The sequence below is a fragment of the Oryctolagus cuniculus genome, chromosome 14, assembly GCF_964237555.1.
Source record: "Oryctolagus cuniculus chromosome 14, mOryCun1.1, whole genome shotgun sequence".
In the NCBI taxonomy this organism is placed as follows: Eukaryota; Metazoa; Chordata; class Mammalia; order Lagomorpha; family Leporidae; genus Oryctolagus; species Oryctolagus cuniculus.
Genome location: NC_091445.1, coordinates 86,520,543 through 86,548,314, shown reverse-complemented (window position 1 = coordinate 86,548,314; position 27,772 = coordinate 86,520,543). Strand labels below are relative to the sequence as shown.

Here is a 27,772-nt window from a genome sequence, read left to right as displayed (position 1 = left end):
AATACTCATTGTAAACAAAGCTCTCATTTTTTCTGTTCATATTAATCTTAGAGTAATTATTGAAAGATGGGTCTAGGTTTTAACTTTGGTTTGGGCTTCTGTTAGTATGCTTCAGCAAATTTTTATGTAAATAGTATTAAGTAGAAAAATGGTAATTTGGATAAACTGATAAAAAATTATGTGTGGATATCTTTCAGGATGTTGCTGGAGCACTGTCAGTAGAAGAAATCACTGAACTGCTCAGTCTCCATAAACTGTGCTGTGGCCGTAGCTGGTATATTCAGGGCTGTGATGCTCGAAGTGGTATGGGGCTGTACGAAGGGTTAGACTGGCTCTCACGGCAACTTGTGGCCGCCGGAGTACTGGATGTTGCTTGATTTAAAATGTAGCAGTTCTCTAAAGTTTTATGTTTTAAGAGTTATTTTTCACATAATATAAGAAATCCTACACCTCAAAGATGATTAGGAAAAGGAATCTTAAACTGGGAATTAAGTACACTATTGCTTAAAAAAAAAGTTATTTTGTAGCAAATCTAAATATCTGAGCAGTTTGTGTTAAATAGAGATTTCTTGAGTACACATTTAAAAAGTACAAGTTATTTAAATTTTTCAGAGTGGTGACTCACATATTGGGAAAGAAGTAGTCACAGAGAAAGGATAAGTGAAGGTTTATTCTTTCAGTGAAAAAGGAATAGCTGTCTAGTAGAACCTCTGTGTGAAGAAGGGAAGTACAGCTTCTTCCTTAGCCTGCTTTTCACTGACTTGTGGCAGTAATTAGAAATGAGATAGTAGGCAAACTGCACCTTTGGGTAACATGATTACTTTTATGTTCCATCAGAACAGCTTTAATGCTAAAAACTATAAGCTAAAGATTTAAGGTATTTTATATAGTGTTTTATTAAAACATTCTCCTAAAGCATTTTATATGGAACAGTGAGACAGAGTGAAATGTTATTTAACTAGACCTGATTATCAGATTAGTACTATAATGAAATAAGAAACTGTGAAAGTCATCTGATCTTCACTTATGGAAGACTCATTTCCAGGACTGAACCTGGGCTTATGTGGTACATCCTAGGTCAGAGTTCTAACTTGGTCCTTCTATTTTTCAACAGATTTAAAATAAAATTTTTTAGAATAATATCAGATCCTTTGTGGGATTGTCTATAGATAAAACATAGTAAGCCACACAGAGGATCAGTGTCAGCTTTATACACAATGTGGAGAATTAAATAGAAAACTACTTTTTAAAAAAAATTATATAAGCAGTGAGAAATGCTTCTTACTTACTTTAGAATATTTCCCCAAATGAGTACATTTATCTCAATAATAAAATGTGATCAAGGCTCATGACGAGGCTTTGAAAAGTTATTTAAGAAGAAAAATAGGTCTAAAGGAAAAGAAATATTCCAAGAGAGTTTACATTTAGTATGCAGTGTTGTGAGTAAAGATATTTTATTCTCTTCATTTTCATTTTCAGAAGATATTCTCTTAGGGAAGCACGATTTATTATATTTAAATGAGCTACACTGAGGTTTTTTTTTTAATGCTCTTCATACTCCAAGATGAATTGAATCTTTAAACTTATCAGTTGGAACTGTTGTTAAGTGTGGTAATGTCAGATGATAAGATGTTACTTTTGGGTGACAGTGTTTTGGTTCAGTCTTTTCAAAAAAATTTTTTTTAAACTTTAAAAAAAGCAAAGCATTAAAAATCCCATCAGTGTTATGGGCAATATGTAAATAAGTAAATCTATTTTGTCTTTTATTTTTCATTTAAAAGGTCATGCTGTTATAAGTGTAGTTTGTGTGCATAAAAAATAATTTGGGATTAAATTATTTAATAAGTGACTGATTTCAATTAACTGTGAAAAATAAAATAGTATTGCATTTGCCTGTGAGCCCTTGAACTGTTTTCTCTACTAGGTAATTGAAAAAGTGTAACACTAACATGTGAACATTCTTGTAAATTATTTCACTAATTTTTTAATTCTCATTCTTAGCATGTAAGTGAATATGTTAAATTTAAAACTTGTTCTTAGGCTTGATGATAGTGTATATATCAAGAAAGTGTGTTTGTGATTTTTCTTAAAGAAATATTTTTCTCAGGCTCCTATTACTATTTGTGGTTATATTTTTTCACTACTGATTAATTAAAATTGTGCAGTTTCCCCTGGGAAATATCAAATTTAAGAATTTCATGTTTTAAAAATACAATATATTAGGATTTGCCAGCTAGATGATTTCTGTATTAAGCCTAAGTACTATTGTGTGATATACATAAAGCCAAGTTGTCAAGTATAAAGCCCTGTTCTCTAATTCAGGAATGTTTTATAACCACCAGAAACCCTTATTTGAAGTACATATATGATCAGTACAGACAGCAATAAAAATGTTAAAATCATTTGAAATGAGAATTGCTCTTATTACTCTAAAAGGTGTTTCTTGAACCATCTATCTAGTATTATTATTAGTAAATAACTTAAAAAGTCATTATTTGTGCTGTAGTTAAGAGAGACAATAAAAAAAGTTGTGGGGATTGACTTGCTTATCTAAGAGGTAGTTTATTTGATAAGGAAGATTTAGAAGTAATTTATTTTGTGTTTGCAACATAGATCTTTTTTTTTTTTTTTTTTTTTTTTTTTGGACAGATAAGAGTTAGACAGTGAGAGAGACAGAGAGAAAGGTCTTCCTTCCATTGATCCACCCCCCAAATGGCCACTACGGCTGGAGCTACACCGATCCAAAGCCAGGAGCCAGGTGCTTCCGCCTGGTCTCCCACACAGGTGCAGGGCCCAAGCACTTGGGTCTTCCTCCACTGCCTTCCCGGGCCACTGCAGAGAGCTGGACTGGAAGAGCAGCAACTGGGACTAGAACCCAGTACCCATATGGGGTGCCGGCACCTCAGGCAGAGGATTAGCCAAGTGAGCCACGGTGCTGGTCCCAAGATCTCATTTAAGTAATACAAATGCAGCATTTTGAAGGAGGAGCTAAAACTTGGCATTGAGGAAAATTAAATTTCTATTGCTTTTTAAATTTTATATTTACTGTTTCATGAGAATGTAGCATTTCAAATGGTCATTTTAAAATATAGCCATAGTCTATGCACTGATATTCCTAAGAGAAAGTCTATGTCATGTTGGGATAGTTCTCAGTTTGGAAAAATAGCTTTAAAACAGTGTAAGGATGAACGGACTGTTGAATAAGTATGAGATTGTATCTTGATAATTTAAAAGAGTTAAAAGGCTTTAAAATAGATGAGGCCATGTATGTTTTTAGGTCTATTAAATAGGCTAAATTTGTGAGATGGAATGGAAAAATTCATTAGTCAAAAATCTTTTTTTTAAAGATTTATTTATTTGAAAGGCAGAGGCAGAGAGAGAGGGAGGGAGGGCGGAGGAGGCAGAGAGAGAGAGAGACGGAGGGGGGTCTTCCATCTGCTGGTTCAACTCCCCAAGTGGCCACAACAGCTGGAGCTGTGCCAATCTGAAGCCAGGAGCCAGGAGCTTCTTCTGGGTTTCCCAGGTATGTGTAAGAGCCCAAGGACTTGGCCCATCTTCTGCTTTCCAGGCCATAGCAGAGAGCTGGATCGGAAGTGAAGCAGCTGGGACTTGAACTGGCACCCATATGGGATGCCAGCACTCAGATGGCAGCTTTACCAGCTATGCCACAGTACCGGCCCTTAGTCAAAAATCTTCAATCGAAGCAAAATAATTGTATTTTTTGAGAAATAAAGCATCGTTACCACTTGGTGGCAGTAGTACCAAAAGTCAGATTGAGAGTAAAGCTAGGTGGTTAAGTCTATATACTTAAAATTAGAAAAAGTAAATATCAGAGTGAAAAGTCATTTTAAGTTCAGTTTTATGTTTTACTTTTAAAAGGACAAAATATTAATTTAAAATCACAATTCTGCATATTCTTCCATCTCATAAGTCTGTGATGTAAAATGAATGAAATATTCCTGCTGATCAAATATAAGTATAAGCTTAGATTTAAAACATAAGAATATAATTCCCTAAACAGGTCTGTTGAGCACATTCCCTCTACAAATTTCTGGAAATGAGAAGCAGTGGCCCTTAATAGTTATTTTATGGATGGGTAAGGAAATGATATCAGTACAAGACTTACAATTTTTACTAATCTATTATTAGATACCAAAATTTTTACTATAACTTGAGGATAGAAAGAATAGTAAATGAACTTCCACATAAAACCAAGGATTCAGGTATTCATTTATTCTGGTTCTTATATGTGAAAAGATATAATAGTTAAAGAGTATAATATTTTTAACTGGAGAGTTTCTGTTTATTTGTTGAGGCGTATCACTATTCCTTAACAGTGTTCAAAAGACAAAACTGGCATGAAATGAAAACTTTACAGAAGAAATGGTATATGAAATTGGATCCTGGTGATTGACTCACAGTGGTCTTGTCCTCTTTTCATCATACAAGAGCAGACATGGTTTTGAATACATCCCTCTCTGTTTAAAGATTATTTGAACCTCATGAGAAGCTACCTACAAGGAGTGCTATTTGCCTGAGTTTAGTCCATTTAAATTTAACATCTCCCAGAATTAGAAATACAGCAAGTTAAATCAAAGATAATTTTTAAAAAATGTCCTTTAATAAAAAATACAAAAATATAGCATTGCATCTTTGAAACATGATTTGTAAGTTCAGCAAGTCTTAAGCTTTCTTATGTAAAATAATCTTGTGTTTAATTTTGTGCATTTTTATTTACAAATAAAAAAAAGTCTTCTTTTATTTGACAGTAATATTTATGATACTGACATCCTCATAAGGCTTATCTGTTTTGGGATTGACCTTGACATTGGAGATCCTCTGAACAACTTCCATTCCTTTAGTCACTCGTCCAAATACTGTGTGCTTATTATCAAGCCAAGGCTGTGTTGGAGAACAAATGGAAAAACCTTATTACATCTAGATTTTTTAAAATCACACTCTGTGGGTGAGCAAACTAAATTAAAAGTACCATTTTTGCTTCTTTTTTTTTTAAAGATTCATCTATTCAAATGTCAGAGTTAGAGTGGTGGTGGGGGAGGGGGAGAGAGGAGGGGAGAGAGGGGGAGAGTGGGAGAGAGAGGGAGAAAGATCCCATCTGCTGGTTTACTCCCTAAATGGCCTTAATAGCCAGAGCTGGGCCAGGCCGAAGCCAAAAGCCAAGAGCTTCATCTGGGTCTCCCACATGGTGGGGCAGAGGCTCAAACTCTTGGGCCATCTGCTGCTGCTTTTCTCAGGCCATTAGTAGGCCAGTTCGGAATACAGCAGCTAGGACTCAGATGGCACCCATATGGAATGCCAGTGTCCCAAGGGGTGGTTTTACCCTCTATGCCACAATTGGCCCCTTAACAATAAAACTTAATGAAGTTGTCCCTTGATATTTACAGGGGATTAGATAGGACCCCCTGCAGATACCAGATCCATGGATGATCAAGTTCTTTTATATAAAATGGCATGGCATTGCATATAACCTAATCATATCCTCCACATAATTTAAATCATCTCTAGGTTATCTGTAATACCTAATGCAATGTACATTTTATTATTATTCAGGGAATAATGATGAAAAAAGTCCACACGTTAGCAATTTTTTTTCAAGTATTTTTGATCTGTGGTTGGTTTGATCCATGGATGTAGAACCTTTAGAGTTAAGAGGGCGGAATATAAGTTTTAGCATCTACATCATTCAGACCAAAGGGAGCCAGAAGATGTTTGCTAAAGGTAGTTTACTCTGCATGGCTTAAACAAACTATGGTTAAGACTTTAAAAGTTCTCTACAGAAACCTATTAAGTTTGTACACTAATATTTTTAAAAAAATTATTTATAGTTGAGAGGCAGAAAACAGAGAGCGAGCCCCCATCTGCTGGTTCACTCCCCAAATGCCTGCAACAGCTGAGGGATGCTGAAGCTAGGAACTGGGAACTGAATCCAGTGGAGCTCCAATGTGGGACACAGGCATTCCAACTGGCATCTTAGCTGCTATGCCAAACACCTGCGCTCTGCAGAAGTCTTACCTGAATAACTAAGAGGCAGCTTAGGATAGTTTAACCTGGCAGATACGAGAATAATGCAGCTCTCTTCCACTGAATTAATTCTCTTAGGTCATAACCTGTGAACCTGTAGGTTCTCGATAATGATTGTTGTACTTACTGTTGGTACTACTGTTATGAAAAACTGTGACCCATTAGTATTTGATCCAGCATTGGCCATGCTGAGTGTGTAAGGTCTGTCATGCCGTAATGTTGAATGAAATTCATCTTCAAATTCTCCTCCCCAGATGCTTTCTCCTCCCATACCAGTACCTGTTGGATCTCCTGTCTGAATCATGAAGCCCTTAACAGAAAGAATACAAAAGCAGATTACATCATCCTTTTCTTTTCTTCTTCTTCTATTTTTTAAGATTTATTTATTTGAAAGTCAGAGTTACAGACAGGAGAGACAGATCTTCCATCTGCTGGTTCACTTCTCAAATGGCCACAATGGCCAGGGCTGAGCCAGGCTGAAGCCAGAAGCCAGGAACTTCTTCTGGGTCTCCCATGTGGGGGAAGGGGCCCAAAGACTTGGGGCATCCTCCACTGCTTTCCCAGGCACATTAATAGGGAGCTGGATCAGAAACGGAGCAGCCAGGACTGGAACTGGAGCCCATATGGGATGCTGGCACTGCAGACAATAGCTTAACCTGCTGCACCATAGCGCTGGCCCTTGTCCTTTTCTATATATACATACTCCATGTCTGTACATACAAATAGTATTCCAGAAAGTTTTGTGGCAAACCAGAATTAATAGATAAGTTTACTTTAGTGCCAAAAAAATCTTGAAATCCACACCTAGGTTTTTCACAATCCACATTTTCCATGAACTTTTTGAAAATTCTTTATATAAATGGACTTTTTTTTACTTACATTTTAAAAAATTTGAATATCAATTTCAAATTTGAGAGGCAGAGACAAAAGAGACAAAGACAAGAGACAGAATTCCTATCTACTAGTTCACTCCCCAAATGCCCACCATGGCCAGGACTGGGCTGGACCAAAGCCAGCAGGTAGGAATTCAATCCAGGTATCCCACATGGGTGGTAGAAACCCAACTACTTAAGCTATTACTTTACTGCCTCCAAGAGTCTACATTGGCAAAAAGCTGTAATCAGGATTCCCAGCAGGGAGTCAAAGCCATGTACTCTAATGTGGGATGCAGCATCCCAACCAGTATCTTAACTATTAGGCCAAACACCTATCCCTTTGATTTTCCATAATGTTTTGAAGTACCTGTGTCTGTGTTCTTTGCAGTTTTACGCATTTCTGCCGAAAGTGCTTTGTGTTTAAATCTTCGCTTCCTTAACAATCACCCTATAAAGTGGTTTGATCAAAACCTTATTAAGCTATATTTGGATGGTGTACTTCTATTTCTTAATCAGTGTTTGAAACAAAATAGATCTCCCAATTTACAGATGTGAACTATTATTTTCTAACAGTCTAAATTCAATTAGTCAATACTATAATTACATTTTAGAATTACACATTATTTTACATCTTCTATAATTGCCCTCATCTCTCCTCCCTTTCCCCAAATACTCTGGGTTTCTTGAAAAGCCATTCCACTAATTTCTTCAGGACACTGAGATCTGATTTTTCCATCTGTCATTTCTGACCTGCTGATAAGCAAGAACGACATCACTGCCCCATGCACTTTATGGAATGCTGCTCAGAATTCTGGGCTGAGCTCACTATGCTTCTCTAATAGTGATTCTCACTGAACAGAAGACATTGTGACTCTTGATTTAAAAATCTTACTTTCTAGATCTAGACCTATGCACCTACTTAGAATAGGTTAACCTTGGTTATTGGTTTTATCTCAGCATGCCATTTGCCCATTATCTTACTCTTTACTTGGCTGCTGACAAAATACTGCAAAAGGTAGCCATGTCCCTCTTTCCTATCCCTGATCTCAGGTATTCATGACTATCCATTCTTATTTGGCTTCAATAGCCCATGTTTCCTTTTTCCTTAACTCACTAATAAATGTGAAAAAGAGGATTCCTTTGACTGAAATCTCTTGTTATACAATAACATACTATTTGTTAAATCACACGAAATTTGTGTAACTTACCTTAATTATACGGTGAAATGTATGTCCATTATAATAACCATTCCTGCTGTGAACACAGAAGTTTTCCACTGTCTTAGGGCACCTAGTAAGATGTACATTAAAAATATGAAACTGATTCAGAGCATCTTAAGACAAATTTCTTTGTAGGTCCGCTTCCTAATGATACTGTCAATGTCTTTTGAGTTTTTAGAAGGGCAGTATTTTTTTCCTAACCTCTTCTAATCTCAGGAGAAGCAAGAGTTGAAAGGACATATAAGTAGTAGTATATGTATTTTTTAAAGTAGGAACTTGGGTGTTTTTTTTTTTATATATAATTATTTATTTGACAGATAGAGTTAGACAGTGAGAGACAGAGACAGAGAGAAAGGTCTTCCTTCCGTTGGTTCTCTTCCCAAATGGCTGTCATGGCCGGAGCTACGCCAATCGGAAGCCAGGAGCCAGGTGCTTCCCCCGGTCTCCCATGCAGGTGCAGGGGCCCAAGCGCCTGGGCCATCCTCCACTGCCTTCCTGGGCCACAGCAGAGAGCTGGACTGGAAGAGGAGCAACTGGGACTAGAATCCGGCGCCCATATGGGATGCCGGCACTGCAGGCGGAGGATTAGCCAAGTGAGCCACAGCGCCGGCCCCAAGTAGTATATTTTTATTAATTTTTTTTAAAGTAACACATTCCTGATTAAGCACTTACTCACAGAAATAACATCGCCTAAATGTAATCAGCACTGAATGACAACTACACTCAAAAATATAAAGCCCTCTCAATAATAACTAATCGTATGAAATGGTTTCACATGGTAAATTATCCTGAAATGGCTGACAGCAGAGATTAGAAGGTAGAGAATCAAGAGGAACTCACTCCAAGTACTCATGACATGGATTTAAGGACATATGGGTTCTGAGCACTTGAAACTAAACTATCCAGGGGTCTTAAATTGTCTCATTCTTTATTCAGTACCAAGACACGGCATGACTCATATTTGTAAGTAAATACTTTAAAATAAAGGTCTTACAAAAGATGTCTTCTTTTGGGTCAAGAATGGCCATAGATAATTCTATTGTGTTCAGTATTATACCTTAGTTTTATTATCTTTTAAAGTGTTTAGAGTGCTTTTCAGCTTTTTTTCTTTCAATGAAAGCTCTTATTTTTTGTTGGAATTCATTTTCAAAGCAGAAAACTACTGAGACTAAAGAAGAGGTGGTAAATGGCGAACAAATTTCAGAAAGAAAAAATAATTATCCTTCTCTGAAGGATCTGTTTTGAGAGAAATGCCAATTACAAGGCAGGCACAAAACCTAGAGTTTAGTTGTATAATTAATGGTAATAATGATACACACTTGTGTATCGTTATAGTTTATATTCAGTACCTTCATAGCCAAAACATTTTGTCCTCAAAATAAACCTGTGGGTATACAAGGAAGTATACAGTTTTCCCACTGTCTAGCAGAATAGTTATTAAGCCCAGGAATAGGTACTCTATCAAACATTTCAATTCTTCAAAATTCCTTAAGTCAAAGTAACAATTTTAAGATTCTTCACACATTTAAATAGTTATTTACACAAGCACAAAATAGTACGTACTCAACAGGAAAAAGTTTGATGTGAATGTCGCCCATGCTTGTGTGGATAATGGCACTGTCTGAAACTCGTTTAGGTCCTTCAGCTTGAGTAGCTGCCATGACTTCTTCTTTAGAAGGTTTCTCATTAAAAACATCACGGTCAGAATCTGCACTTTTTGTATCTTCTGGTTCTCGTTTGGTAAACTGAAAAAGGAGAGTAAAAAGTGAGTGAATTGAAGTTTATAGCTGGTAAAAATTTATTAACAGGGAAATTTAATTTCTGATGAAATACTTGAAGAATTCATGTCAGAATAAATCCTATTTTTTTGGAATCACTTCCCATCATAAGTAAGTCAACTAACTTATTTAATATGAAAATAATCCATGTAATGTACATGTATCATTTAAAATGAGATTTAATTTCCTTTGGATACAAAATGTCTCGGGTACACATTTATCAAGGTAACAGCTATACTTGTGGTACTGTTTATGCCTTCTAAGTATGTTCTAGCTTGCCATCTTTGGCTTACTTTTCATTGCCTAGGTCTGAATTCCAGTTCTGCCATTTACTAGTTATGTGACTCTGGGGAAGTGAATTGTTAATATTTTCCTCATCTGTAGTGGGAAATAATAGTACCTAACTCTCAATAAAGGTGATTTTAAAGATTAAATGAATGGATATGAAATGCTGAGAGAACAATGCCTAACACATAATTACTTTTAATTCTCCAGAGAATTACACCATTACAATGAAGTGAAAAGATAAAATGCATTTAGAGAATGAAGTCGTACAGTTTTAGAGGAGATAAATTGTTTGAGAAAACCTGAAAAAATGATAAAAACATTAAAATTGCAAAAACCACACATTGAAAACTATTTTGAATGCAATTATGACCATATCCACCGACCTCCTATCATCTCAGCATAAATAACTATAGAAGCCGGATTGAAAAATTTTAAGACAATGGAAAACAGTACAGAAATAAAATAAACTTCTAGTTAAAAATTCTACAATACTAATGTTGTACTATTGTATTTTGGCTGTTTAGAAAGTCTACAGTTACTGCCAAGGTTCTCTTCATTTGAAGCCTTATTAAGCCAAGAAAATAAAATTCCTAACATTAAGGTCTATCTCCTAGTACTTCCTAGTACTTCCACATACCATATAAAATCTATTCTTTTTGAAAGATGTACAGACTATTGTTGGGTCAGCTTGAATATTCTGAAGAACAGGGTTTTCAGAGGCTTTCATCTCTATAGTAGCTGCAGCACGATGCTTTTTGGCTATTCCCTGAAACAAAGCCAGTTGCATCACTCTAATATTTTCTTGCTTGCCTAAAATCCGTACACACCTGGAAAATAACAATGTTTTACATGATAACATGGCCAGAATTAATTCTAATCATGATGACTTTACAAATAAAAGCTAGGAATCCATTATCTATTATCTGTTATCTACAATAACCAGTGAGTCTTTTAAAAGTTTTCTCTTACTGTTCCCCAAAGTATCATTTTTTTATTGGTAGACAGTTATAATTTCCAGATTAAATAAAATTATTAAGAAAATAAAAAGCCACAGATTAACAGAAAAATAATTTCAAAAGACCTATCTGATAACATATAATTACCAAATAAAGAACTCATAAAGTCAACATTAAGAACATAAACAATCCACTTTAAAAAAACATCTTAAATACACCAGAGAAGATACACAGATGGCAAATCAGCATATGAAAAGATGTTCCACATCATATGCCATCAGGGAAATTCCAAACTAAAATAAGACACTATCACACACCTATCGGAACACTGAAAATATGAAATACTGGCAAGTGTATGGAGCAACAGGAACTCTCACTCATTGCAGCCTTTTGGAACAGTTTTGTGGTTTCTTTAAAAACAAAATATACCAGGGGCTGGTGTTGTAACAGGTTGCTGAAACTGGCATCACATATGGGTGCTAGTTTGTGTTCTGGCTGCTCCACTTCTGTTCCAGCTCCTTGATACAGAAGAGGGCCCAAGTGCTTGGGCCCTGGCATCCCACATGGAAGACCAGGATGAAGCTCCTGGCTCCATGCTTCTGCCTGGCCCAGGCTGGCCATTGTAGCCATTTGGGGAGTGAATGAGCGAATGGAAGATCTGTCTTTCCTTGTCTCTAATTTTTTCAAATAAATAAATAAATGCATCTTTAAAAAATGTATACAGTTATCATAGGCTTCAGCAATAGTGTTCCCTGGCTTTTACCCAAAGGAGTTGAAAAGTTATATCCACAAAAGATCTGTATGTGTGTGTTTACATCAGTTTTATTCAGAATTGCCAAAATGTGGAAGTAACCAAGATGTTTTCAGTAGGTAACTGGAATAAACTGTAGTACATCCAGACAATGGATAATTAGTCAGTTCTGAAAGGAAATGAGCTATTAAAGTATAGAAAAACATGGAGAAACCTTAAATGCATATTATTAACTGAAAGAAGCCAAACTGACAAAGCTACAAACTATAGGATTCCAAGTATATGACATTCTAGAAAAGAGCAAAACTATGGAGAAAATAAAGATTAGTAGTTGCCAAGAGTTACAAAGTAGGTTAGGACAAACAGTCTGAGCAGAGAGGATTTTTTTAGGGCAGTGAAACTATTCTGTTTGATGCTACATTTGTTCAAACCCAAAGAATGTACAACACTAGGAGTGGACGCTAACATAAACTACGGATTCTGAGTGACCATGATATGTCAATACAGGATCTTGGTTGTAACAGTGTATCACTCTGGTGGAGGATGTTGATAATGGGGGTTATGCATGGTGGTGGTGGGGCAAAGGGCGTATGGGAAAAATCTGTAGCCTTCTTCTCAATTTTGCTTTGAATGTAAAATTTTTCTAAAAAGTTAAGTCTATTAGAATAAAAACAAAACATGCATTTATATGGCCAGTCTTCTGTATCTGCAGGTTCCTCATCCATGGCTTCAAGCAATTTGTTTTTTTTCTAAAGATTTATTTTATTTATTTGAAAGACAGAGAGAGAGAGGTAGAGACAGAGAGAGAGAGGTCTTCCATCTGCTGGTTCACTCCCCAGATGGCCGCAATGGCCGGAGCTGCACCGATCCGAAGCCAGGAGCCAGGAGCTTCTTCCGGGTCTCCCACGCAGGTGCAGGGGCCCAAGCACTTGGGCCATCTTCTACTGCTTTCCCAGGCCATAGCAGATAGCTGGATCAGAAGAGGAGCAGCCGGGACTAGAACCGGCGCCCATATGGGATGCCGGTGCCTCAAGCCAGGGCGTTAACCAGCTGGGCCACAGCGCCAGCCCCTCAAGCAAATATTTTGATCAAAAATATTTAATAAAGAAAACCTGTCATTGTGATCATGTACACTTTTTTCCCTGTCAGTATTTCCTAAACTACACAGTATTATAATTATTTACATACATTTACATTGTCTTAAGTATCAGAAGTAACCTATAGATGATTTAAAGTACATGAGTGGATGGCCATAGGTTATTTGCAAATGCTTTGCAATTTTACATAAGAGACTTGAACATCCACAGTTTGGTATCCATGGGTGTCTTATAGATCCTGAGAGCTGAACATAAAACATTTTAATCTATTCTTATTATTTCAATCTTTCTGCAAACTTTCAAAGATTTTATATCACCAAGAACTACAATATGAATGTCTACATATATGTTTGAATGTAGACCACAAGGGCTTTTTTTTTGTCCTTAAAATATTCTTTAAGTTCCTTTCATTTATATTCAGTGACAATATCTGATTGTAGCTATTTTGTACTAAGACCAAATGGACTGTTTGCACAAAAAGCTTATTGTGGTTTCATGCATTTTAACTTCTGATTTTATGTCTAGCAGGATGTAATGCCGAATTCTGTGGTTAAAATATTTGGCAACATTTAACATGAACCAGGCTAAATCAATAAGCAAAAGACAGACTGAAACTTGTTAAAAAAAAAAAATCTTGAAACTATGCATATCTTCTTTCTGTTTCTTTTACAAACACAAGTGGAAACTTTTTACATAAGATTATAAACAACCAAGAGACCACAGAAAATCCAGTCAAAACATTTGGTTAAGTTTAGACATTTGGGACCATGCCACTTGTCTTGGAACAAACAAAACTCCCATTGTTTCCTTGATGGAGGAACTGGTCCCTCATAAAGGCATTTTTAAAAGCACACACAGTGAAGCTTACCGGTTTGTCTCTACGTTTATAACTTTAATGCCCAGCATTGTTCCATATAGTACGAAGTGTCCAGTTTCATCAAAAACTATATTAATTAACCTTACAGCATCCACCTTCTCCAACTCACGTTCTACAGCCATTCGTCGGCCAAATTCCATGTCTGGTAGCTGTTGCCTCATTTGCTGCAGTTCAGTAAACATCTAGGAAACAAACCATGTATTAACAAAAACGTTACACACATACTCTCCTCACCTCTCCCCAAACAAGTGTTTAAAAGCTGTGGAAAAATGAAATTAAAACGTAAGTTTATTTTGGTACAAAAATTTTTTTGAAATCCACAATATACATCTTCCATGAATTTTTGAAGTATGACCATATTAAAAAAAAAGGCAGCAAGATCTAAAGAGAAGCAGAATACACATTAAGAGCCACTGACAGTCTGTATGCTAATATATCTTCTTAATAGACACTCTAAATAGTGTAAGTAGAAATTAAAAGACATTAGTAAGTTTAATCATAAAGTATTTTACACTAAGTGGTAAGCATTTCTTTTAATTAAAAAGAAAAATCCAACTGGTTAATATAATACCTTCTCTATAGAACAACAGACTGCTGCCTTTTAAAAGCCTCAGACAAGCACTTTCTAGTGAAATATAATGCACACCACACATGTAAAATTACCCAGCAGCTATAGAAAGAAGGTGATATTCATCTTAATGTTTTATTCAACTTGATATATCCAAAGTATTATTTCAGCAATAATATAAAAAAAAAAACTTACTCTTTGCAAAATTAAGCTTTTCAAACCATGCAGGTATTTTCTTTCAGCACATCTTAATTTGAACTACAGACATTGGTGTTCAGTTGCCACATGTGGCTAAAGGCTACTTATAATGGACACTGCAGGTATAAACTATGAGATCCTTGTGCAAAATTCAATTTTTTCATAAGATGATGTCTTATTATCTTACGATTTATAACAAATTCATCATACTTCAGAAAATATTTCAGGTTATTTTAACAGGAGAAGTTAGATTACTTACAGGTAAGTGTGACTTAGGAGAAATGAGTTTTCTGAGTGCCCTATATAGTTTGGAAATTTGCTTACTTTTCTTTTGACACTTAATATACAAGATATGATGATCTTTATAGTCAATTTTTTAAATAGGGTTCCAAATACAATTCAAAAGTAGCTCTCCATTGCAGGTGAAAATAAACCAGATATGTCCCACTTACTTCCATCTTTCTTTCATGCTTATATTAACTGAAAATCTACAGTTTTTCTTGATGTGGTCAGAATAATATAAGATATTAAATATCAAAAGAATGTATATTTGCTAGAGTACAAGCAGGAGGCCAAGGTCTTATAAAATAGTTAAAAGACCTAGTTGTTAGGTTTTCTTGTCTCCAGTCTCAGACTGATATCTATATCTACATCTACCTATAAATACATACAAGTATTATATTGCCTATTTGTATACCAGGAATAGCTAGAGATGACTCAGTTTTCAAGACATAAGGTTTGGGGCCAGTGCTGTGGTGTAGTGGGTAAGGTCACCGCCTGCAGTGCTGGCATCCCATATGGGTGCTGGTTCAAGTCCCGGCTGCTCCACTTCCAATCCAGCGCTCTGCTGTGGCCTGGGAAAGCAGCAGGAGATAGCCTAAGTCCTTGGGCCTTTCACCGGCATGGGAGATCCTGAGGAGGCTCCTGGCTCCTGACTTTAGATCGGCACAGCTCTGGCCACTGCGGCCAGTTGGGGAGTGAACCAGCGGATGGAACGTCTCTCTTTGCCTCTCCTTCTGTCTATGTGTAACTCTGACATTCAAAAATAATAAATAAAATTTAAAGACATAAATAAGGTTTAAAAGTAGCCACCTGTTCACATGCAGTTATTTCATAATTTAATCCACTCTCATAAACACCTGATCAGAAATCCCTTTACAGTATTACAACTTTCATAGCAGAACTTCTGTAATATACAACTACATGGGTACACAGACTCTGTATTTTAGTTAATAAATACTGAAAGATACAATATCATATCATCCCATTCAATTTCTTAAACTAGGATTCTAATCTGTTAGAAGCTCCACCGCTTTCCAACATGGAACTGTGAAATTCCAGGCATCATTGGTCACTAGCATTGTAAGGAACTAATTAAACTGATACTGGCTTTTTTGGTAAATTTTCATTCTGCATTTCAACTTCTTTCATAAGTTTTCCTCCTAACCTCCTGTTGCCAACTCATTACTGTCACTTTAACAAATATTTAAGACAACAATGAAGAAACAGTGGACTAAACATCACAGAATGTGTGTTTTAAGATTATTTATGTATAGAGTGTCTCTATTTTCTGATTTTTTTTTTCCTGAGCAATTTGGAAGAACTGCAATTTGGTAAAGAGTTTTAAAAGTGATACCTGGTTTTTGGCCACCATTAAAGAAGAAAACATCAAGAAAGGTTTCTCCTTAAATCAGAGTGGAAATCTACTTGTTTTCAACAAGAAAATCTGTCATGATGATCACTTGGCTAGCAAACAGATCTTCGTATTTGTCTGGTTTTATATTACTTAAAGCAGACACAGAGCTCATTACCACATGACTTCAAAAAAAGGAGTGCCACTAATATCAGTTGATACAATTTTTGAAGTGCTTAATGCAAAGAATACAATTTGAAGTGGTCACTGCCAAAGACTGTAGAATTGACACTGTCATACAATAAGCATTATTGTTAGAAAGGTTCAACCCATAGATTACTGGAGGTTTTAACACACCTTAGCAGTCAGAGAACCTTCTGACAGCAAACAGTTGATGAGATTCAAGTATCCACAGAAACCACTTAACTCTGAATGGGTAAAAACAAAATACAACTATATACACTCTAAAATAAATTGTTGTAGCAGTCTAATAAGAGAAGGCTAGAGTCACTTGAGTAATTCTGTGTCAAGAGCTGTTTTTAGTGATATAGAATTGTGAGGCTAAACATCACATGGGGCTTAATTCTCATTGGCTGATAACACAGTAACCAAATATAATCATACCAAACAAAGTAATAATCAGTCACATTCCACACTTGCTCTTAGCCAAAAGGCCCAGAAGCGATAATCAGTCACATTCCAAAAGCTACTTAGACGAAGTGAACCTTCAATTGAAAAGTGGAAAATGAGTTTCATATGCAATGGAGTCATGTGTATAGGGAGGTTTCACTCCAGGGAAAAGAAACAGCATATACAAGTGGTAGCGGTGGCAGTAGACATGTTTAAGAAACTGAAAGAAGGTCCAAACTGCTAGACTAAGGTAGAGGAAAGGAGGACTGACAGCAGGCTGGAATGGTAGTAGGTAGAGGCTGTACATGGTAGGCCACTATTTTGTTGTTGTCGAAGAACAGGAAATCACTGAAAGAGTCTAGGCAAAGGAATGGCATGACCAGACATGTGGTTCTAAAAGGCTGCTCTGGTGCAGAGTACAATGGTAGGAGGAATCCAGGGTAGATTCAGGCAGTAGGCTATGCAGCAGGTCAGGCAAAAGATCATGTACTAGGGTAATGATAGCTGTGAAAAGAAATGGGGTGATTTAAAGTGTATTTAGAAAGTAAAATGGGCGGGACATGCAAAATAGGTAAGGAGAAAGAGTTAAGGATGACTAAGGTTGCTGGCTTACGCATTCAGATGGACAGTGGTGTTATTTACGAAGACAACAACCAGATTTGTTCATAATAGAAAGCTACATAAATAAATCTGGGAGAATATAGCAGTGAATAGAAAGAACAGAAGGTGGCCTAGAATGGATTTTGAGGATCATCAAAGGATGAACTTGCAACAAAACTGGAAAATAATACCCAACCACATAAATAGGGAATAACTGGCTTGGAAAATATCACATAATATACCTAACTAATACAGTTACAATGCAAGATAGAAGATGGCTAAAAGAAAATAATGATCAATCTAAACATCTATTTTCTAAAAAAAATCTTTCAAGAAACCACACAAAATAGACATTTTAAGAGTAAAATGTAATAAATTGCACTTACACTTAATGATTCATCAAATACACGCATGAGTTTTCCAGTTAAAAACCTGAAAATTCTAACTTTTCTGTCAGAACCAATAGTAGCTATTTTCTTCCCATCAGGTGAAAAACATATGCTGGTTGGATAAGCCTTACACTTGGCAAATTCATATAAATCTGTGTCAGTTTTATATTCCCAGTTCACATTTTTAGGGAATTTATATTCATGAGGAGGTCCAGTCCAGTATTCAATCATTCCAGATTTGTCAGAAGACACTACTGCTTTGTAAACTGGGTTTAGCCGTATTTGAGTAAGAGGTGATGTATGGAGCTTGTCAAAAATATGAAGTGGCTGGTTATCTCCTCGACCATCATAAATGAAAATTTTTCCTGTACTTTTCTCAGAAGCGGCAACAGAAGATATGGCATCTCCTGGGCAATAGATCCACTCACATTGTCCAGGAAAGTAGCTAAAAGAGTAAAAAATTGAGGGAGGATAAAAAGGTCAGTACAACAAGTAAGCAACTTCCTTGCACTACTACCAAAATGTCATGGCTAGTGATTTAGACTTGGATTCTTTAATGAAAGGTAGCAGAGACACAGAATGGGGAAAAGTAGCCAAGAATAGCTACCTTATTTTCTTTCTTCCTTTTTTTTTTTTTTTAAGATTTATTTCTTTATTTGAAAGGCAGAGTTACACAGAGAGAGAAGGAGAGGCAGAGAGAGAAAGAGGTCTTCCATCTGCTGGTTCACTCCCCAGTTGGCCACACCGGCTGGAGTCAGGCCAATGTGGAGCCAGGAGCTAAGAGCTTCTTTGGGTCTCCCATGCAGGTGCAGGGGTCCAAGGACTCGGACCATCTTCCACTGCTTTCCCAGGCCATAGCAGAGAGCTGGATTGGAAGCAGAGTAGCCGGGACTTGAACTGGCACCCCCATATGGGATGCTGACACTGCAGGCGGTGGTTTTACCCACTACGCCACAGCACTGGCCCCTTACGACCTCATCAATGTGATGAGAATAACATCTAAAGATCTTTCAAGCCACAAGAAAAGAACTGCAGATTGCAGACCATTTATTTCTCTTGAGTAGATAATGAAACCTAATCAGACCCCAGCCTTAAAATACTCTGGGACATTACCTTTGGATCTCTGTAAAAGTCCAGGTATAACTTTCCTTTAAATAAGTTAGCATGTAACAGTATACTTTATAAATCCATTTTCAGGGGCCGGTGTTGTCACATAGCAGGTAAAGCTGTGACTTGCGATGCTGGCATCCCATATGGGCATGGGTTCAAGTCCTGGCTGCTCCATTTCTTATCCAGCTTCCTGCTAATGCACCTGGGAAAGTAGGATGGCCCAGTTTCTTGGGCCCCTGCACCCACATGGAAGATCCAGCAGAAGCTCCTGGCTCCCAGTTTGCCTGGCCCAGCGCCAGCCGTTGTAGCCATATGGGGAGTGAACCAATAGATGGAAGATTTTCTCTCTCTGTAACTCTGTCTTTCAAATAAATAAACAAATCTTTTTAAAAACCCATTTTCTTTTCTTTTTTTTTTTGACAGGCAGAGTGGACAGTGAGAGAGAGAGACAGAGAGAAAGGTCTTCCTTTGCCGTTGGTTCACCCTCCAATGGCCGCTGGGGCCGGCGTGCTGCGGCCGGTGCACCGCGCTGATCCGATGGCAGGAGCCAGGAGCCAGGTGCTTTTCCTGGTCTCCCATGGGGTGCAGGGCCCAAGCACCTGGGCCATCCTCCACTGCACTCCCTGGCCACAGCAGAGAGCTGGCCTGGAAGAGGGGCAACCGGGACAGAATCCGGCGTCCCAACCAGGACTAGAACCCGGTGTGCCGGCGCTGCAATGCGGAGGATTAGCCTAGTGAGCCGCGGCGCAGGCCTAAAAACCCATTTTCAAAATATTTAAAATAAAAACATTTTAGTTATGACTATGTTCAAAAGAAAACATTATCCTATTATACTCATCATTAGTTTGTTTTTATATAATTAACTATAAACTTTGAACAGGCCGCATGGTAAACAAATATAAAAGAACTAAAAGGAACAGAATTAATCATTATATCAAACTTATATCCTCAAATGAATATTGTCTGATTCAAATTAGTATTCTGAGAAGCTAAAAAGATTATTCCAGCCATGATACTAATGCTCAAAATCTTTTTGAAACTCTTCTTTTAGCATTTCTTTCTTTTTAAAGACTTATTTATTTATCTGAAAGGCAGAGTTACACAAAGAGGGAGAGACAGATAGTTACAGTGAGAGAGCTCTTCCATTCATGGGTTCACCCCTCAAATCGCCACAATAGTAAAGTCTGGGCCAGGCTGAAGCCAGGAGTTTCATCTGAATTTCTCACATGGGCGCAGGGGCCCAAGTACTTGGGCTATCTTCCGCTGATTTCCCAGGTGCATTAACATGGAGCTGGATCAGAAGCAGAGTAGCCAGGACATCCCCAACTCAGGCAGTGGCTTAATCCGCTATGCTGCAATGCAGGAACTTTCTTTTAGCATTGCTAACAAAACTTGAAATACGTGGTTTTGAGTATCTTCAAGGGGCCAGTGTTCAACATTTCTAAATAGACTTTATTTTTAAAAAAGTTAACATCTTAGAAAACAAAGCTGGAGAATAAGGCAGATAATCAAGTTATGTAATTCTATTTGTGGTCAAAAGTAAGTCTCAATTATAAAAATAACATTTTCCTTTAGTGGTTCATAAAATCATAAACTAATTTTGAAGGAAATTCTAAAATATGGAATTATTTGAATTATGGATACAATTTAGTCCATAATAGGACATTCTAGACATAAAGTCTTTAGGAGGTAATTAAGGTTAAATGGGATCATGGAGGCAGTTAGAAGGGTCAGTGTCTCTAAGTCTCTCAATCTAGACCTTATCAGAAACCAAAAGCTGCTGGAATATCAATCTTGAACTTTCCAGACTCCAAACATGTGAGAAAACAAATTTCTACTGTTTCAGTCACATAGTCTACGGTCTTCTGTTATGGCATCCAAGCACACTATAGCAAGTTCTAAAACTTTTTGACTTGAAAGCTGACATTCTCCTAGATGTGTACAAACACAGTATGTTATCTTAAAAAGGACATGCTTTAAAGAGTATTTGACTTTCAACATACTCCAAAACTTAATATTACTGATGAAATCCAAACATATATATAAATCGTACACTATGGATCTTCAAAAAGTTAACGGAAAATACATATTATATAAAGATTTCAAAAATATTTTTGCACCAATCTTACCATTTAATTCCAAAGACCCATTAACTTTTTGAAGCATAAAACACAATTCCGTATTACTGAAATAACTACAGTCCAGAAAAGAAGTTAATTCTTAGACATAATGGATCCATTAGACATAATGGATCTCAATCAATTTACTACATAGTGTTAATCAAATATAACAAATCCTTGTTAAGTTGCACTCTGGGGGGCTGATGCTGCGGCTTAGTGGGTAAGGCCACTGCCTGGAGTGCTGGCATCCCATATGGGTGTTGGTTTGGGTCTTGGCTGCTCCACTTCCGATCCAGCTCTCTGCTGTGGCTTGAGAAAGCAGTAGAAGATAGCCTAAGTGCTTAGGCCCCTGCACCCGCTTGGAAGATGGCTCAGGTCCTTGGGCCCCTGCACCTGTGTGGGGGACCTGGAAGAGGCTCCAGGCTCCTGGCTCCTGTCTTTGGATTGGCACAACTCTGGCTGTTGTGGTCAACTGGGGAGTGAACCAGCAGATGGAAGACCTCTCTCTCTCTCTCTGCCTCTCCTTCCCTCTCTGTGTAACTCTTTTAAGTAAAATAAAATAAATCTTTTAAAAAAATGCACTTTGGAATCTCTGTTATTAATGACGAAAAACACAGCATAAGCCTCAAAATAATATAGTAACAAGGAATCAGCCTATCCATTTTCACAAGTAGAACCCAAACGTGCATTTTTGCATTGATATAGTATTACTCTCTTTTTAGAAACAACCTGTGAAATGGTGAAGTTTGGTTTAAAAATTGTTTCACTAACTTAAAAAAAATACAGACTTTACAAAAGACTTACCCAAGCTTCAGCATATTGATCATGTCAAAGTTCACCACGTCAAACACCTTCATTGCTTTATCATCACCCACAGAGCAGAACAATGCTCCCTCAGAGCTAACTGCAATACTCTCAATAATGCCTATTTAAATCAAATTAAAACATTCTGGTAAATACTAATGAAGAAATATGCATGATTCAAAGAAAAAAAAACAAAGATTAATGAAACATTAACTAGTACAGTTTAAAAGAGAACTACAAATAAAAAGGTAAAATTCTTACCTAGATGACTACGAAAATGTTTAACAAATTCAATTCCCTCTTCTATTTTTTTCCAGAACTTAACATGTCCATCATGACTGGCAGTAATAATAAAATCTGTTCTGCATATATAAAAATTGAAGTATTAATTACTAAAATAGATCTATGAATCACTATTAAAGAAATCACTCACTGAAAATCTTTGACTCTTTCATAATAGGTTTTTAATCTTCCTTGATGCAGACCACTAGTAGGATAAATAGAACACAGCAAATTTTGAAGCTCTTTTCTGGCTACTTTCAGTTGCTGCTGTGTTAAATTCCCCATGAATTAGAATCAGATTTGAACTAGGATTTGACATTAAAAAGAAATTTTGCTAGGAATTACTAGAATTCAGGATTTCTTATTGATAAAACTACCCATTAGCAGTCTTTTCATGAGAAAATGTACACTATTTCTCAGAAGTTTATAAATAAACTTCAAATTCAACATAAGTTTCTTTTATATCCTTCTGAAGGTATTTTGGCTATGTAAGTATCACAAGGATTTTAAACACAATAGTCTTCCCTATAAAGTACATGTGGTTTTACAGATTTTTACTTATTTACTTCTTTCTATTTACTGAAAGTGTATGCCAGGTACTTTACACATATTACCTTAATCTTTTTTTTTTTTTTTTTTTTTTTGACAGGCAGAGTGGACAGTGAGAGAGAGAGAGAGACAAATCTCCCTTTACTGTTGGTTCACCCTCCAAGGGCCGCCACGGCTGGCGTACCGCGCTGATCTGAAGTCAGGAGCCAGGTGCTTCTCCTGGTCTCCCATGTGGGTGCAGGGCCCAAGCACTTGGGCCATCCTCCACTGTACTCCCGGGCCACAGCAGAGAGCTGGACTGGAAGAGGAGCAACCGGGACAGAATCCGGTGCCCCGACCGGGACTAGAACCCGGTGTGCTGGCGCCGCAGGCAGAGGATTAGCCTATTGAGCTGCGGCGCCGGCTGCTACCTTAATCTTTATAGTAACCCTTTTAGATGGGTATTTTTATTATCTTCCAAATTGGGAGAGTTTTCTAATTTTTTTTACTTCTTATTTCAGGATAGTTTTAAGCTTTCAAAACAAAAACTGTGAAGTAGTACACCCAGTTTTCCCTATGAATAACATCTTATATTTAAATGGTATGTTTGGCTGGCGCCACGGCTCAATAAGCTAATCCTCCACCTAGCGGTGCCGGCACACCGGGTTCTAGTCCTGGTTGGGGCGCTGGATTCTTTCCCTGTTGCCCCTCTTCCAGGCCAGCTCTCTGCTGTGGCCTGGGAAGGCAGTGGAGGATGGCCCAAGTCCTTGGGCCCTGCACCCCATGGGAGACCAGGAGAAGCACCTGGCTCCTGCCTTCGGATCAGCACGGTGCGCTGGTCGCAGCACGCCAGCCGTGGCGGCCATTGGAGGGTGAACCAACGGCAAAAGGAAGACCTTTCTCTCTGTCTCTCTTTCTCACTATCCACTCTGCCTGTCAAAAAAAAAAAAAAAAAGAAGATATATTTGGCACAATCAATAAACCACATCCAATTTAGGAAGTAATTTTAAAATGTTAGATTTACTTATCCTAGATCCATGGCTAGTGAATGGTTTTTAGATCTACCTAGCCACTAAACCTACAATCTTTCTATTATACTCCAATACCTTGGATTAAAAAACAAAACAAAGTTGAGGATAAAGTAACAGCAATGGCAGTATCCATAGTTCGGTATCTTTGAATCAGGAATGGTGCTAATATTTGGTCAGACTTGTCCTATACATTTTATATCTGAAACAAAATTTTTCTTCAAGAGACCAATAGATCTACTATCCATACTCATGGCTAATTATCCTCCAAGCTACCATCATATCTCTCATTCAGATTTCTACATTAGTCTCCTAACTGCTCTCCTTGTATCTATTCTTGCCTTATTTCAATCCATTCATCTCACTACAGCCAGAGTGGTCCTTCAAAAAAAAAAATTGAATCTTACATCTCTGTCCTGCTCACATGTTCAAAATCTATTAAAGAATAGAAATCCTGATAGCATTTACCCCTTTTATTTCTTCTTCAGCCTCATCTGTCATTCAACCTCTCTAAACTTCAGTTTCTTCATCTTTAAATGAAGAGCATATACTACTTCACAAGATTGTTCTTAAGTAACTTAGGAAAAAGCCTTGGCACAGTACATACTATGAGCTCAACAAACAGTAAAATGTTACTACTATTCTCCTTCCCCAAATCCCTCATTCATCCATTTTGAAAATCCTTTAATATTTCCAAATGTCTCAGTTCTTATCATTTTCTTTATTAGAGAAATAAGCCAATGAATCCCATTTTAAGTAATGACTCCTCTTCTTCAGGGAATCTCAGACACCACCTCTTGGCTTTTAGCTCCAGAAAACATATCCATAAGCTAGGGAGTTTTGTTTTACAGAATGCATTCTTCGTATAACAAAGGAAGAACATACAGGCCTTTAACACGAACTATCACAGAATCTGTGGAATTAAGTAGAAATCTGTAAAATCCCAAATTACTTTAACAAATCCATATCCATCTGAAAGTAGAAGGTTTTTTTTTTTTTTAATAACCTGCTCAGAAAAAAAAAAGTGACAGACTTACTTGGTACACACCACATGGGTGATAACATCTCTATGCATGTAACTCCGCTCATACATGCTTGCACTGGGGAGATTGTCAAGATAAACTCTTTCAAACTCTAGCACTGAGGGGAAAAAAGTATAACAAATGAATAAATTAAATATTATTTTGTCATTTCTTCACTTAAAATTTTCCATGTTCTATTTGGATTTTCTTTCTCTCCTTTAACATGTAATGAAGTGCTGTCTATCAATTCTTTTTTTTTTTTTCTTTTGACAGGCAGAGTTAGACAGTGAGAGAGAGAGAGAGAGACAGAGAGAGAGAAAGGTCTTCCTTTTTCTGTTGGTTCACCCCCCAAGCGGTTGCTGTGGCTGGCGCGTTGCGGCCGTCACGCGCTGCGCGGATTCGAAGCCAGGAACCAGGTGCTTCCTCCTGGTCTCCCATGCAGGTGCAGGGCCCAAGCACTTGGGCCATCCCCCACTGCACTCCTGGGTCACAGCAGAGAGCTAGACTGGAAGAGGAGCAACTGGGACAGAACCGGCGCCCCAGCAGGGACTAGAACCTGGGGTGCCAGCACCGCAGGAGGATTAGCCTAGTGAGCTGCAGCGCCGGCCAGTCTATCAATTCGTTAAAAAAAAACACAAAAAACATATACACAATAACAAAAAACAGAACTTATGAAATTTCATGAAAATGTAATAATTATCTTCCTAACCTTGTCCAACCAATTATTAGTGCTTCAAGATGAGGGTCCTATCCTAGTTATATTATGGTAGAAAGTTAGAAAGAGCTTAGGAACCTTTTAAGTCTCCATACTAAACCTGGACTGCCTACTTTGAGACTTCTACACTTAAAATACTTTTATTATTTTTTTAACATCATTTTTGTTTTTCTGTAATATGCAGCTAAATTTAATCCTGATACAGATTCCTTTTTTTGCTTATTAGTTCACTCTTAAATATTCATTGAGAACAAAATAAATTTCATGGGGATACAGAGTAAGAGTATGAAAGTTCCTGTCCTAAAACAGTCAGTTTAATTAAAACTAGTGCCATATGTCTTCTTCAAAATGTATGTAGAACATGTTAAACACCATAGTTCCATCTCTGGTAAGTTAAAATTATTAAATAACTATCCTTTTAGATAAATTTCCAATTATATTCTTCTAATGTTTCAAAGTTCTTTAGTTTTAACTTTCTCTTCAAACTGAAGGCATTATTGACAGGCTTAAAAACAATAAGCTTTTAACTTAAGGTAAAAATTTTCACACCTAGTAATTTCTATCTCTGTCTCAATTATGTTAAGTTTATAAGATACCTGTTTCGTAACACTACTATCAGCGTCTCAATATTGTTGGACTGTTCTGCTTACCCTCTTTTATTTCATTAACAATATAAGATAATTAAGTATTAGCACATGAATTTTAATACTCATTCATTACTAAATATTTTTGAGCACCTGCTATAAGGAAATCACTCTATCAAATTGGAGCAAAACAGCATGATCCTTGTTTTTACATGTCTATAGTTATAGCAGTAGAAAAACATTTACCAGGTAACACGAATAAATACACAAACTGTAACAAGTGCAATGAAGGAAAAGTTTTCTATGGAACATTTAACCCACTTTGTCACAATACCAGCTCTTGCTTTGGAACATTTATCAGGAAGACCAAGTAGTTAAAAAAAGACAAGGAAGTCTAAGTGTGTTAGTAAATAATGTTCAAACAAGTAGCTTCAGGGACTGGCCTGTGGCCAAGCAGTTAAGTTGCTTAAATTAAGTCCCTATTTGAGACACCCAGCTCCCTGCTAATGCACAGCCCAGCAGGTAGCAACAAATACTTATGATTTAAGTATTTGGGTCCTTGCCACCCAAATAGGAGAATGGAACTGATTTCTGGGCTCCTGGCTTCAGCATGGCCTAGCCCTGGTTGTTGTGAGCATTTGGGGAGTGAACCAGTGGACGGAAGCTCTCTGTCTCTCCACATTTCAAACAAAACAACAAAAACCAAACAAACAAAAACAAGGGGGGGATTTTAATCATAAATTCAGTAAAATAAACATTAGGGAATACAATCAATATGCTTTAGAAATGAAATCTAGGCTGGAGAAGTCATAAGGCTTCTCACAGGAGATGACAGATTCAGTGCCAAAGTCTGTACAAAAGTTAATCCAGTGAAAGGGGTGAGGGAAATTATTTCAGACAGACACCCTGATACATGAGCGTGGGTAGCCTGGGGAGAAAGAAGACATGGGCATTCTCAAGTGGTTTACTATGGCTGAAACTCAAAGTAAGGGGCTGGGAAAGGAGAGTAATGGACGATGTACTTGGGAGGTAAGGAGCAGTCATATCATAAAATGCTTTGTTTTGAAAGTAAAATTACTTAAGAGTTCTAAGTAGGGAAGAGTGAACTTAGATTACATTTTAATTGTCTTAAATGTATAAGGGGAACATTTCACACACTGGAAAACCAAGGCAATGTAATCTATTAATTTCTCCACTTCTTTTGTTAAAAAAATTTGTCATTATTTAAAGTTATTGGCAAAATGCTTTGGCCCATGATATCCCGAGTATGGTTTGAAACCCACAGACCTTTGGCTCTGGATGAAAACAATTTCTGACTCAGATGCTTAAGTAACTTCCCTTAAGTCTGAAAATTCATTAATTTAAGACTCAAGGTTGAAATTCTCTCAACCTATTCTTGATTCTTACGGGTATCTTACAGCTACCTTTTCTCTTCTTGGCCAATGTTGCCTCCACAGGTAAAGGCCCAACCCAACGCTCTTCATTCTCCTCATTGTTATCTTGATCTACGGCCACCGCCGTGGTCAGGTCTCTGCCACCGAGTTCCGTTTTTTCCGGGTCCCCCGCATCCCGGCGCCTTCTCCTCAATTGCGAATCGCTGCCACTGTCCGCCGCCATCTTGTCCGTATCGTCAGAAGAGGCGCGACGCAGACGCACAGCCGGGCTACCAATCAAACA

At 37.3% G+C, this 27,772-nt stretch overlaps 2 protein-coding genes across 4 annotated transcripts in view; one reads left to right on the top strand and one right to left on the bottom strand.

Moving 5' to 3' along the window:
• TRIM23 (tripartite motif containing 23) overlaps positions 1-4,783 on the top strand; it is a 32,012-nt gene extending 27,229 nt beyond the window's left edge. For all 3 annotated transcript variants that reach the window (XM_002714065.4, XM_051853709.2, XM_051853708.2), the window contains one exon: positions 198-4,783. In XM_002714065.4, the coding sequence (XP_002714111.1) occupies positions 198-377 (180 nt within the window). In that variant the 3' untranslated portion in view covers positions 378-4,783. The remainder of the gene's footprint in view (positions 1-197) is intronic.
• Positions 4,219-27,762, bottom strand: PPWD1 (peptidylprolyl isomerase domain and WD repeat containing 1). The gene is made up of 11 exons (XM_002714064.5): positions 27,520-27,762; positions 24,812-24,914; positions 22,198-22,298; positions 21,937-22,057; positions 17,900-18,347; positions 13,876-14,066; positions 10,841-11,030; positions 9,701-9,882; positions 8,126-8,207; positions 6,170-6,352; positions 4,219-4,902 (listed from the first exon to the last, which is right to left on the bottom strand). Exons 1-11 carry the CDS (start codon positions 27,710-27,712, stop codon positions 4,759-4,761), a joined length of 1,938 nt encoding a protein of 645 aa, XP_002714110.1. The 5' UTR covers positions 27,713-27,762; the 3' UTR covers positions 4,219-4,758.
• Between the last annotated feature and the right edge of the window lie 10 nt (positions 27,763-27,772).